Source organism: Atractosteus spatula, chromosome 26 (assembly GCF_055471065.1).
Source record: "Atractosteus spatula isolate fAtrSpa1 chromosome 26, fAtrSpa1.hap1, whole genome shotgun sequence".
Classification (NCBI taxonomy): Eukaryota; Metazoa; Chordata; class Actinopteri; order Semionotiformes; family Lepisosteidae; genus Atractosteus; species Atractosteus spatula.
In genome coordinates this window covers 10903592-10917954 of record NC_142731.1, presented here as the reverse complement: position 1 = coordinate 10917954, position 14363 = coordinate 10903592, and the positions used below count along the sequence as shown (strand labels likewise).

The window sequence follows — 14363 nt, the reverse complement described above, 5'->3', positions numbered from 1 at the left end:
ACATATCCACGTTACTTCATTCTTTGCGCTTTCATACTCTTCTTTTGAGATGCACAATTCATGGAACCAGTTTTCACAACTGTCACACTGAATCTACACAGACAGTAAACCTTATATCAGTTCAGCTATCACATTTCACTGGCATGTTTTGTTATTATGTGCGTACATTACACATACATTACACATACAGATAGAGATGATGTTCACTTATCCAGTTTGTCTGCTGCACCGGTGTTTCTCCACACATCAGACACATGTCCTGGAGAGGAGCTATAATAAACATGCCAAAAAGATCAATTTTTCCAATGTTGTAATCTACAGATCATTGTTGCATAATTGAAGACAGTTTGATTGAGACCTTTTCGTATGCACTTTCCTGATTTGGTGTTCTAGTGCTTCTTAAACTGCACATTGTCATGTCTCAGAATACTCCTGTCAACACCTGTTACCCTTTTTTGGGTCAGCGTGTGTTGCTATGACTTTAAGGGGGCACATGATAACAGCTATGTTCAACCAGCTTGTTTCACTATGGGCAATCAAGACCCACACTTTTCCCAGACAATGGTTGTGTCAACCATGGCAAAGGCCAAAGTGTCATTGAATTTTAACTGTGCGAAATGTGATTTAATTTTCATCTCTGTGTTAGATAGTACAAAAAGAATACCCAAATGAGTTCTGCGTATAAATAAATTGAGAATCTTTTTTTCATTTAGACTTGTTACACAGACAGAACATACTTCAGGAAAACAACATACATACTTAGGCAATGAGGATCAAATGGTACAATACCTGAAGCTTCAAGAATTCTGATTGACAGGTCTTCCCGCAACTTTCTTATTTCTTTGGCGCTGCTGTTCATCTTGATGTATGTTGGAATATCTGGGAAACTCTTCATGATGTTTGCGCCCATCTAACAGACAAAAGTTTGTCACAATTATTATTTCCCTAAAAATATCTCATACAATAGTTTTGAGACAATCCAAAATTTCTGCATGGAAAGGTTATGCTGACCTGCATCACAACGACCCCACAGCTTGAGGCATCTGCTTGCCTGGTGTGACCAATCACGCTTGGTTGGCAGTTGATATTCAACCAGTCTTCTTTTCCTAGGATGTTCCTTTGCATCTTGAAAAAGTCCCTGTGAATCAAAACAACAGGTTATTGATAAATGAGGAAATATTTGTCATGCTGAATTTGAACCTGAAATGTATGTGTGCCCATGCAGTGTTTCACCACAAAACCAATGCTCAATTTCTTACCTGAACCTTTTTGCCACTGCAATGGAGTCTGCCATCTCGTCACTCCCCATAGGGTCGACCACAAAGACTCTCTGGGATGGAGCATACAGATACTGCAAGAAACAAATGGCCCATCATCAGACATGAAGTTGCATTTAATGTGGGGCCAGACACACAGGTAGTTTCAGGAATTTTATGTTGTGAAAACAAAAGTTTTTAATATTTGAATATTTTATATATATAATATTTATATTTATATATTATTTAACATTTAATATTTTGCAAACCTTGGCAAAGACAGTCAGGAAATGACCTAACAGTACTTTTTTTCCTACATGACACTTTGACCTGCTTGGTTGTCTGTTCATTACACAGCAGTATTCACAATAATAATTTAGGAAAAGTGCATTGTCACCATTGCCTTGGATACTCACTATCCATGTCCGCCTTTTTTAACAGGAGAGGAACACATACATTGTGACTTTGTATTTTTTTTAGATGCAACAGGGATAATCACTTGAACTGTGTAATGGTTCCAAGTCTAATTATAAACCTACTCTGTTTTGGAGTTCCTGCACCACACTTACCAACAATTTCCAATGGACACCAGTGTTAAAAAAGCTAATTATGGCTTCATAGTTTTCAAAGTTGACCTGTAATGAAAAGAATGACAAGATTAGCACAACAGGCTGCCTCACATGGATGGTGTGCTACCTTTGAATTTTGATTTCTGACTATAAAGGTAGTTTCTTTAGGCAGCACCATGGGCACAGTTGTGACCTGTTTTGATTGCTTGTAGCTCTCCTTGTTTCTCTATTAATAAAACAATAACCAGTTAGTGAAAAACCATGTTTGCCCCTCACTAATGTAATCCATCAACATTTGTGCTTGATGTCCTTACCTTGGACAAATGTTGTCTAGCCATGAGCTCTCTATTCCCACACATGATTACACCAGTTGTGTAGTGATTCATTAGGAAAACCTTCTTCCCCAAGTCCATGGATTCTTTCACTACTTGAAAGTAACACTCAATGGTCTTATGGAAAAAGTGAACACAATTGAAGAAGATGTGATTTCACGCATTCACACACATTTGATTACACAAAAGCTCAGAAACCTTAACAAATGCATGCAATCAAACACTTTCATCTTACCTCACCTATGAGCCACTCATCTGGTTTCAGAGACACAAACTCAGAGTGTCTGAGAATATATGTGTCTGCACTGTGCATGGATGGCAAAACTGCAACCACTAATTCACTCGGATTGATTATCCAAAGGGCGTGAACCTAAAAAAGATTTACCAAGCCAAAAGCATACACAAGAGATCACTGGAGCTAACATAATGAAAATTGAGATTACACACCACTGTCAACAAGTATAACAAGTTAGAGAGAAATGTCAAAGAACACCTACAGTAGTAGAAGATGACATTCATAAGCTCTGAAAAAGAAGTAAATGTCCACTCAGAGAAATATTTGAAATACAAATCCTACCTTCTTTCTGAAATCTGTTTTCTCTCTTATAAGTTTTGAGATGGGGCGTGCATCACAGTGTGGTGTGATCACTTCAGCCATGCCCACGGCAGCTTGCTTGGGTGACACTTTCCCTTCTTCTTTGTGCTGCCATTCTTTACATTCTGTGGTTCCTGCTTTCCCCTGCTGTACTTGCATGCCATTGCTGTCATCTTTCAATCTTTCACTTGTTTCAATATTTCTATTGCTAACTTTTTTTTCCTGGGATTGGAATTTTCTGTGGTACGCTGTAGAATTTATTTTTTGTTTCTTTCCCTACACCTGCTGCTCTCTTTGCCCATTGTTCCTGTGCATGTTCATGACGTGTCTTAGTGGTGATCAATGGTGCCGTCAAAACCTTTTTGGGGAGAGCATTTTGGATTATATGTTCTCTGTACCGGCCTTGGAGGGATTTTCTCATTATCGTAATAAACTCTGCTGGCCTCAGTTTCCTCCTGTGCTGAAGTATTGAATGCTTGACAATGCCAAACCAGGTCTCAACATGACAATTAGTGGCTCTTGTTTGTGCTACCTCTGACATTGATATGTCTTTTTTGCTGTCTGAAGCATATCTTGCCAGGTAACCCAACAAAATTCCACTCCACAGAGGAAATAATGCCATGTATCTTTGCAACAGAAATCTAATTATGTCTTCACAGAAATAGGGGTTCACATTGTGTTTTGTTCCATAGTCATCATGTCCTTGAGCTGATATGCTGTCTTCATAAATACCTTTGAACTCCACAGCGAAAGGAGAGCGGCCCAGGCTGCCTCTCATTTTTGGGTACAGTACCTCGTCTGTGACTTTGACTTCTGCTTCCTTTTCCATCTGGTCTGGTATCGTTGTTTCAGAAATGTAAGCATTAAGGAGGCAGACACTAGATTGGACTTCAGTTGTGAACCCCCTGCTTGAGAGCACAATGCACATGTGTTTGAAAACATTTTTGGCGACACTCAAAGTTGTGCTGTTTTGCAGGATGGCAAAGGAAAATGTTGCAAAAAAAAGTCTTGCAGTCCTTTGTCTGTTGTTTTTTTCCTAATTGCTTGAGAGACAGCCTTTATGACATGGGCAGAGCAAAGGTGCAGAACAGTGAACATCTGAAGTTTTGTGTACTTAAGTTTGCCTTGGCAGACTTTCATTGCACGATTTAAGTATGCATGGATGGCGTCCCCATTGAAGGCAAAAAGAACACTGTGAATCAGGGCCCAGCTGTAGTCAGTTTCAACATGTTGCACTCTCTTGGTAGCTCTTGGTTGAGATGTCAAACATGAATTTCCAGAGCCAACGTTCTATATTGACTACGGTGTGGTCATTTGTCAACATTTCAGACAATGGTAATGGAGGCTTTCTTTTTCCACCTCCAGGTAACTCAAGACTGTAGTACAGAATTATTTTGTTCTCCGATGGAATTTTTCTGACTACCCCTCCTGTCGCATCCAGGTAAAAGCTGACTTTCTCCTTCATCTTTAGATGGGCAATAAGAATTTGCATACTCTGTTCTGTGTAAAGACAGGCAGCAAAAGTGTCTAACTGCAAAATCTGTACATATCCTGGAAAATGGACAGTGTCAAAGTTGCATGCTTTCATTACTGTTTGTGTCATATGTAATTCAATCACTGTATCATAGTGAAGGCGTTTACTGCTCCTGATCTCTGATAAGATGACTTTCAGGACATCCCGTGTTAGTGGCTTAGATAAATTGCCTGCTGCAATTTCGGCAAACGGAGTTCTGCTCAGCTGCCTGTAGTACACATTGCTGATTCCTTTTGTGAGGGCACAGGCAATCTTTCGACGATAAGGCTGACGTGCTTGTCAAAATTGTTTCCCTTTCACTGTGCTGTATTTGCCTTACTCGTACAACATCAATTGTGATGTCATCACTGCCCATTGGTTTGTGTCTTGTTGTCATTATGTATTTTGCATTACAGGAACTGAAGGTACAGACTGCTTTTATCACTAGAAAGTTTTTTTTTCTGCTGTTCTCTTTCCAGATGTATTGGTATTTGAAGGCTATTGGGCAGCAAGGATTTATCTTCCTGAACTCGCTATATAAGATCTGGGTCCATGGTCGTCTTAGTTTAGATGTACCTTTTAGAGGTGCTATTTTTCTCCATTGTTCAGTCTTTAGACATACTTGGAAAGTTTTAGGCACAGACATAATCTTTCTTAATCCCCTTTTATCTTGAGGTGACGTCCCAGACAAGCTTGCCCCCTGGGAATATTCACTGTGCTCTTCAGGCTTTTTTTCTGATTCTACACAGATTTTTTCTCCTTCAAACATGTCACCACTGTCTGTGCTGCCCATGCATCTTCTGTATCTTCTGATGAACTTCTGAGCTCTGTGTTGCCTTCCAAACTATGTCCCTCACTTTGACTTGAAATATTGACTATAGATTGTGTACTGTCATCTGGTTTGGAATCCTTACCAATACTCTCCTCCTTCTGCGCCCTAAGCACTTGGGTTCTTAATTTTTTTTTCTATCTTCATGCCAAATCACTGATAACCATTCATTGTTGCTGGGGCAATCCTCTCCAAGGACTCGGTTTGACAGTGTTGACCCCATATTGTCATGCCATCTAATTTTTTTTTCTAGCTTAGAAAACTTCAGAAATTCTTTGATCACATTCCCTACTCCACCAGTCCTTGACCTCAGTCTGGCCTCCTAGTCCTCTGTCCTCCTTTAACATGTGGCATTGCCAACAATCTGAAAAATAGAGAACACATCTGAATGAAGTGGAAACATAATTGAAATTCAACGCCCAATGGATGTTAATAGTGTAGGAGTGCCACAGATGTACAAGTCCATTAAATGTTTTTATTTCTGTGTTTAATTTTTGAGGGACCCTATATTTTGATATAGCATCAATCACAAAACAGCATTCTGTCACTATCACGACCACCAGCCAGTGGAGATCAACTCACAAAAGAGCTAACCAGTACCAGCAGTGGGTTAATAATAACAAGTGCTGCCACACGTGTTAATCCATCAGCACACACTCTACTGTGCGGCATGCAGCACAATTTTAACCATGCAAACCCGCTTCCCGCTACTCGGTATTGAGTCTTCTCTTTGAGAGCTCTACTTCACGTTTACTCTGAATCTCGCTTACTGGTTACTGAACTCCCTTTTGCCTCTCGACCTTGGACTTCACCTGACGTTCTGGATTGTTCGCCTGTCTTAATAACTACTTGCTCCTGTATCTGCACAGGATCTGCATACCCTTTCACTGAGGATTCCTGACAGTCACCACATAAAAAAACTAGAAAAGAAGTATGTATTTCTTTAAAAAAAATACCCCCAAATTTTTTTTAAAAAAAGTCAACATATCTGGGTTGAGTTTGCAAGATTTTTAAAAATTGCAGTTTGTGTGGGTATGATTGTAAAAAATCAAATCATAACTGAAGAAGGCTCCATGGTCAAAACATTGTGTTTTCTTTCTTCTCTTTTCAGCATGGAATAAACCTATTACTTGTTCCTGGGAGATTACCATGTGCCGATAAGATATGATCACTGTATTGACCATATACAATTTCTTGCATTAGGAATTCATATTTTGCATACCCCAGCTTGCTCTCCATGAGACACACAGACAGGGAGATGTTGTAACAGAAAGAATAAGGTTCTGGATCCCGAGATGAAGTTAAACAGATGAGTTATTGCATGCAAGGAACAATAAAGCCGAAGTCTTGTTTCCCGCAAGAAACAACAAAACCGAAATATTGTTCAAAGTGCTGGTACAAACTTTAGGTTTATATATCCTTTCCTTTCAGCTTCTGACGTCACTCGTTATTATGGTAAAGGAGGGAGGTCACGTGTTTGGCCAGTTTACAGCTTTTTGGCCAAATGGTCAGGGATTAAGTCCCCAGGGGGTTCCCTGCCTCTCCTAGTTTGCATCTGGAATCCTCCCTTTCCTGCCATAAACTCCTGTTGCTTAGAAGTCTAATCTTCAAGCAGAAAGGGCTTAATTTAACCCCATCTTTACTTTTACTTCAGAGAGAAGCTGGGGGTCAGAGCACAGGGTCAGCCATTTATACAGCACCCCTGGAGCAGTTGGGATTAAGGGCCTTGCTCAGGGGCCCAACAGAGTAGGATTCCTCTGCCAACCATGGGTTGTGAACCAGCAACCTTCCAGCCACCGGTGCAGATCCTGAGCCACAGAGCCACCACTCCACCTAATGTGCCAATTCTTTAAAATTAGTCCAAAAAGATGCAATTTTTTTAAAAAAATAGTTGTTGTAAATAACATCAGTGGCTATTGAAAAGTACATACAAAAACAGAGACAAGTTAATAAACTTGGAATGACAACTTACAGCTCTGGAAAGACCGAAGATAGTGTTTCTGGTTGTTGTCCTTTAATTGATCCGCCACCAAAACATTAATCCTCAACAGTCGAACAAGTCCATGTGATGAAAACCCATATGCTCTTTAATGGTTTTTTATAGACTGTGCATCTGTACTAATTTTTTTTTCCACTCATCAGCTTTTGGATGAGAGATTCTGACCACTGTATAAGATCAGAAGCAGTAGAAGAAACAGGCTTTTTTCTGCTTATTTAACAGACTCCTAATGCAAACAACACATTATGAATACAATTGAAAGGTTGCACCCAATGGGATCAAGCAACTTAAAACATATGTTCAGGGGACAGGAAAGTTGTTATAGAGATGAATGGTATTCATGAAACAAATAATGTTGCAAAAAAACTACAGTTCTTACAATAATAACAAACAGCCGTGTGCTCTTGTGAATGATCTATCATACACCCTTGAAATGATGTTACAGACTTGGAAGTTTGCACAGCTTGTAGTCTTTCTAATCCAAAATTGGTTAAGTGTGAAATAGATGGAATGGTTTAAATAACCAGTCAAAACAAATAGTAACAAACATGCCTTACCTTGGTCTCAGATGGCACAGTTTGTTTATTTCAGGCTTTACTTTTTACTTTTAAATCCCTTCTAAACACAACATGTCCCATAACTCCCTATGTACCGGGTGAGGCCTATTTATCATTTAACTTAATCTTTAAGTGAATTCCTTACAGGAGCAAGCAGCTTGGAGCATGCGTTCTCAGCACTCCACCTGCCACACAGAGAAAGGAAAACTTTTTAATGTTGTACATTACAGCTACGTAAGTTAAGCTTTGGAAGGCTGATTTGTAGAAAGGTAAAAATAAATTAAACTGGTTCATGACAGATTGAAAGTTCAAGAGAAAAATTTTGTATTAAACTGTCTCTCAGATATCAGAGTATGCCAGATTAACTGCTGTAAAAGTATTTAAAAAATAACAATACCTCTTGGTTATATTATTGTAACGCATATGGCCGACAGGCATTGTGTAAGAGCCGGCTTACCAGAGCGGTGACGTCACTGCCCTTCCCTGTAATAGCAGGACTACAGCCACTGGGCTGTGGAGAGATCTCTCTTTAGCTCACTAAGCTGGGTCCCTGTTGAGTGACGCCAGAGTCCTGGGCTCAAGCCCCCAACGGTGCGGGGTCGCCCTGGAGCTAATTGTGTTTTCTTTCTTCTCTTTTCAGCATGGAATTAAACTATTACTTGATCCTTTGCAGCCTACACATGCTGATGCAGCTAGCCATCTGAACTAATATTCAACAGGTTCCACTCACATAGAGATTCAAAATGCTTTATTACCATGACTGTTAAATCACAGAGTTGCCAAGGCCTATACAACATCCAAAAACATTCACAAAGCAAATACAACATAAGCAGATATTCTGCTACAGATTATTGTCTATGTGGCGTTCTAGTTTGTGTTGTGTTTGTGTACTCCTGTGGTTTTAGAAGTGATTTTTCTTGTTTTTTTCTGTGATGTGGTAGATTTAGAACTGTGTTCTTTTTGTTGTGCTATACTTCCTCCTCTGTATGCAATTGCATTCGACCTCAAGTATAGGCAGCAAAGCTATTATCAAACTTTGGTTTTGATCTTAATGTCATCAGAGGGGTTACTGATTTCCTAACAGACTTAGATTGTGAGAGTCAACAATGTGTTATCCAACAACACGTATTGTTTTACTGGTTCCCCTAAGGATGCATATTGTTTCCCTTACTCTTTGTCCTATAAGCAAACATCTTCAAGAGCTCTCACCACTCCAGACACTTAATAAAATTTGCAGACGACTCTGTCATTGTTTGTCTGCTGCAAGTAAATGAGTGTAGCTATGGACACGTCAGATGAGTATGATAGGAGGTGTGAAGAAAACTTCCTGAAGACATATGTGCCCAACATCAAAGAAATGATAACAGGTTTCTGGAAAAACCCCATACCACCACCCTAACCTAAAAGGGGGGAGATTCAGCTGAGGTGGTAGAAAAAAAAATAGTACTTGTGAAATGTTCTGAACCCTAAGTGAAATTTCAAAACAACTTAAAAAAACAGATCCAATGTGGACATGATCCTCACAAAAGGACAAAATTGTCTTTATTATAAAGGCAACTTAAGCATTGTAATGTTAATGATTAATTGTTGATCTTCTCCTATCGGTCTTTCCTTCAATTTGTTTTAATTTTCACTCTGATGTGCTGGTTTGGCAAGGGCAAGAACAAACTGGGCTGTCTTGTGAAATTCTGTCCGTCTATTGTTCACTTGTTTTGCGTACAGCAAAATCCATCTGTAACGATTCTTCACACCCCTTGTCTAACAAATTCCAAGTACTACCATCCGAATGCAACCCCCCAACTACAAAACCAATAGATTAAAATTCTGATTCATAACTGCAGCCATTTCCTTACTTCATACTTGATTTCTGGGCTATTTTATATATACATGTTATTGGTATTTTATGTATGTTATTGTTATCGTAGACAGTAGTTAGTGCACCACATTCAAAGACTTTAAAAAACAACCTTAGGCCTTCAAGGCTTGAATATATAGAGCTCTAAAATATTGGAATTATTTGAAGACAGTATCAGGAGTGCAAGTGGCAGGACAGAGATGAGAACAACATGTATTCTTATATTATTTAGTATGTTGTTTAAGAATAAAATAAACTATGTGGGAAGACTGCAATAACAGCAATAGTACAATAAAAGAGGAGAATAACAATGGAAAAAATAACAGGATTACTAAAAAAATAAGGAACTTAAAATGCAATCCAACATCAGACAATACTGATACCAGGGAAGAAAGTACAAGAGACTCAACAGCTGAGGAGAAGAGCAAAATATCACATTGAGATAAATAAGGAAAAATGGGTGACAGGAAAAAATTAAATCAAAGAGCAAAAGAAAAAAGAAAAACATGGAAAAGCCAGCAGAAATTCTAGCACCAGCACAAAAATAAGGGGACAAAACAGAAAGAATACAAAACAACTGAACAAAGGAACAAGACATGGAAGAAAAGAAAGGCCATGCATTCCCGAACCTAAACCAAATTAAAGAAAAATTATCTCCACAAAGAGTTAAAATCCATCGTAACCATAAATACTGTAGGGAAAAAAAGTCCCTAGAAAGGCTGTGTCCTGTTTTCTCTGGTTATCTCACCGTTTGGAAAGAGTGATTGTATGCAAAACATTAATGCTAAAACCTGTTTACATATACTGTATCTACCTTCCTGCCTGGGCAGACAGCAGATCCACCACCATTCACTTCTGTCAGACCTACTCTTGTAATCCAGTACCATGAAGAACTCAAATCAGCCCAGGTCTGGAAACAATGCAAAAGGAGACATACTGTATGGGGAGAGGACCCAGAATCCCCCCTATAGTAGACTGTTACTGGGCAAGGGGACAAAACAAATAGAAAATCAACCTATTCCTTTTTTTTTAGAAAAAACCCTAGTAGCAGGCACACAGGAGAGCTCAATTTCTAACACATAAGCGAAAGAGGCATCTATAAGGGCCGATGACTGGAGATCTCAATAAGAGTCAACACAAACCCAAACGATACAAAAACCAACACCGTCTTCCTAAAATGATTTATGTAAGTATTTTCAAACCGCTTGTACTTTCCGAGTACACTAAAAAAATTCAGTTTTGGACTGTACCTCTTACCCCACTTTGAAAGTTTGTATATTTATAATTTGTTCAAAATAGAGCCTATTGATTTTTAGAAATCAAAGACACAGGTCACTATTTTTCTGTTTTCACAGACATGTTCATTTAAAAGTGAGTGTTGAGTGCATATGTGGTCAGATATGTGCCAGCTTCATATGAAGTCGATCTGACTCCTATTGAGGACACTGAGTTTGGTAAGGTGCGCCAGTAATAGGGTATTGAAGATACTGGTGAATAGCTAGCCCAGGTTACTGTTCACACAAATGCCCTGGCAGTTGTTAGGGTCAGGTGTGTCTGTACCCTTATAGACGGATGTGACCAGTCCTGGATTCCAGGCCAAAGGGAAACACCCTTACTTCAGGATGGGGTTGAGTAATTTAAACTGGGCTTGTCACACCTTCAAGCTGCTATGTCACATGATGCTGTTGTTTACCCTGTTTACACCACAGGCCTTTTGTAGTTTGAGGGGATGGAGTTAGTATACTTGTTCCAACTTTGTGTTTGGGAAATCCAAGGGATATTGGTTGTTTTTTATAGACAATTCAAAAATGTTCTGTTTTTAAGACTTTGTACCATACACCGATCCCCCCGGAGCCCCAAGTGATTCTGGTTTAGGTAAGCCAAGAGACAATGATCTTCATGTTACCAGGGGGGACAGTGGGTGGTCAAGTGTCCCCTAAACAATGTATCTTGTCAGATTATGATGTCAGTCCATTTAATAATGTTGTTGAACTCCCTTCAGCCCAAATACAGAGGAGCCCAGGCCCAGAATGTTACACATACTGACAGAGAGTGATCTCATCATGTGTGTCTCGATTTTAACAACTATTATTATTGTTTGCTAGAACCAAAACAAATCTATGTTAGGCATTTTCATCTTCAGCCCAAAAATACAAACCTGTGTGTTGTAAAAAACTGTTGGTCCAGCTCGTGGGCTTGGTGCAGATCAAGCTCACGAGGTGCTGTATGTCCCCCAGCTCCGAGCCCATTGGGTCTGCTGGTGTGATCAGAGCTGCAGCGTAGTCATGCTGGTGGGGGCCAGTTCGGCTTTTCTGTTGGAGTGAACAGGGGTGTTATATGATGGTGCTGTCTGTGGTCCGGCTGTCCTGCTGGTCTGGATGAGGGGTACGTAGTGTGGTGCAGGTTCTTGTCCCATCCTGCTCTTGGTCCAGGTTGGAGGGTTGCACCAATTCTGAGTCTTGTTAGCTGGTATGGATGGGTTTGGGGGTGTTGATACCAGAGTGGTCCAGGAGGGGGGTGCAGGTGTCTCGGGGGCATTCTTGTTTTTCTATGAGTTCAGGTTGATTCTGTTGGTTCTGAGTGTCTTGGTTACATCCGTTTGTGTGTATAGATGAAAAAGCTATTGAAGAGCACCCCACCCATCTTGGTGGAAGTTGCCATGTTAAAAAAATCCTAAAAAGAGAATTAAAGTTTCACACAACAAAGCATGACTGTGAAAGGTCAGGAGGCCTGCCTAGTGTGCACAATACTTGATTACAGTCAAAAAATCATAAAAAAATAAAAAAAAGTTTCACAACCCAAAGCAAGGTTGTTTGAGGTGAGGGGGGCTGTCTGGTGTGTAAAACACTAAGCATTGTGGGTGCTGTGGTTTAAATGCTATTGGTTTGTGAACAGCATACCCCTATCCCAGTGCATTGTGCCACATTAAATAAAAGCACGAGAAAAAGAGATTCAGAACGCAAAGCTGTGTCAGTGTTCTGTGTAAAAAATCAGTTTGAACATCATGGGAGCTGTTTTTAATAAGCTGCTGAGTAAAGAATATTTGAATCTTTCTGCTGTCAGCAGTATTGTGAATATAGTTGACCCTTACCTGAATGAAAACAGGACATAAAGAAAGGATTTCAGAAATCAAACAAAGCTTTATTCCCATGCTCACAGTCTGGGTAATTAGAGACTACGCTGTTCTGCTTCCTATGGTCATATACAGGTTTTTCGCACAAAGCCGTATTGAGCAGTATTTCTCGCGTTGTGAAGCTGTGTACACAGCGGTCCCCCCGGGTTCCAGTTAGTGCGTAATTACGCATCGATGAAAAACCTGAGGTTTAAAAAAAGATAATCAGCTCACTGATAGTTTGATGTAGAGGCTGTGGAAATTTCCACAAGTCGTGGTCTTTAAAATGCATTTGGTTTGAAGGCGTTCTGTTTTTCCATTGCAAAGATATGGACAAAAGAATATTCGTGCTTTGTCAAAAAAATGTCATAAAAACGACAAAGTGAAGGCTGAGAAAACATTCACAATGTATTTTATACACAAAGCAAGTGTTCTCGCAACTCTAAGAGGTTTCGTGAAAACGCTACAGGCACGCCAAAATCGTTTTTGAACTTCAAGCTAACTTTACCCAGGTGGCGTATACGCCACGTTCTAAGAAAAACTTGCTTCAAAATTTCCGTCTCACTTCATTATTTTACATCACCAAAACCACAAAACCTTTACCGAAAACCTTTTATCAATCAAAAATTGTTCAACTGGGGCTTCACAGAACCGTTTTTAGAAGTTATAGAAAAACCTTCATATAGTCACACGTGTGCTATCCTTAGCGTGGTCGTAAACGTCCAAGGTGTAAATCAAATTCTACCTTTGAATTTCCTTCGTAATTTTAATCGTTTTTTACCAACAAAACTACAAAACCATGGCATCAATCGAAAAAGGACAACTGGAGCTTTAAAAAATCGTTTTTTTTTTAAAAACCAAGACAATCGATCACAAAATCACTTTTTATCTGATGATGCACTTCCAAACTTCCAAAAAGCATCAATTAGGTCATCAATAAGCCAGCAAAACAAGACCGCAAAAGCAAAAACCAGCAAAAAACATGTATATATCCCATGTTTTTACCTTATTCTGAAGCACAATATATATCCACAGAAGCCTAGACTAGTTTATCTCCAGACCTGGAGGCTACTGAACATTAAGGAAATAAGGTGATTTGATTGGTAAAAAGCGCTGTCACTTATTGTATTTTCAGCCATTCAGAATCCTTAGGGGGTAAGACTTCCTCTAGAAGCCTCAGGCTGCATTCTGCCTGCCTTTTAGCTGTCAATCATTGACTCAGAAAGGGTAATCAATCAGTTTTTTTATCACTTTCATTTTAAGTGCTCCTTTTTTTCACACCAAAAGGCAACTCTGAGGTTTTTTTTCATTGCATAACAGCAGATAAAGGCTCTCTAGCAGTGTCTAAAGGTTTTTATAGCAATTGCAATGGTTTTTATTGTTATTATTTTCAATATGTTTATGATTTTTTATTATATGCGTGAAATTTCATTCCAGGTCCAGTATACACAAAATATTATGTAGATTTTTTTCTAATTGATCAATTTGTCCCAGATTTTTATCCAAGCTAGTAGTCACCTAGAACAAGGTTTTCAAATCATTCCCAGGACATTCACAAGCCTAGAATTGAACATTCTGACCTCTGAAGACCAAAACAACATTTCCGCCTGCTGTTTTTGGGGTTTTTTTTCATATGTTTGTCTGCTGAGTGGACACATTAAGAAATATAAGAAATTTGACTGTTCACTGTTCACAGCTTCAATTTAAGACCTGAACCAGGCTCCTGCTATGTTCTGCTGCAGAGAT

General features: G+C 39.3%; 1 protein-coding gene and 1 pseudogene across 1 annotated transcript; both read right to left on the bottom strand.

Annotated features, from left to right (window-relative positions):
- Positions 1-797: 797 nt before the first annotated feature.
- LOC148814880 (uncharacterized) lies at positions 798-2815 on the bottom strand. The gene is made up of 7 exons (XM_088905961.1): positions 2735-2815; positions 2393-2527; positions 2140-2274; positions 1826-1891; positions 1258-1351; positions 1012-1134; positions 798-910 (listed from the first exon to the last, which is right to left on the bottom strand). Exons 1-7 carry the CDS (start codon positions 2813-2815, stop codon positions 798-800), a joined length of 747 nt encoding a protein of 248 aa, XP_088762087.1.
- Positions 2816-3081: 266 nt separating this feature from the next.
- On the bottom strand, positions 3082-5441 carry LOC148814879 (uncharacterized; annotated as a pseudogene).
- Positions 5442-14363: the final 8922 nt, after the last annotated feature.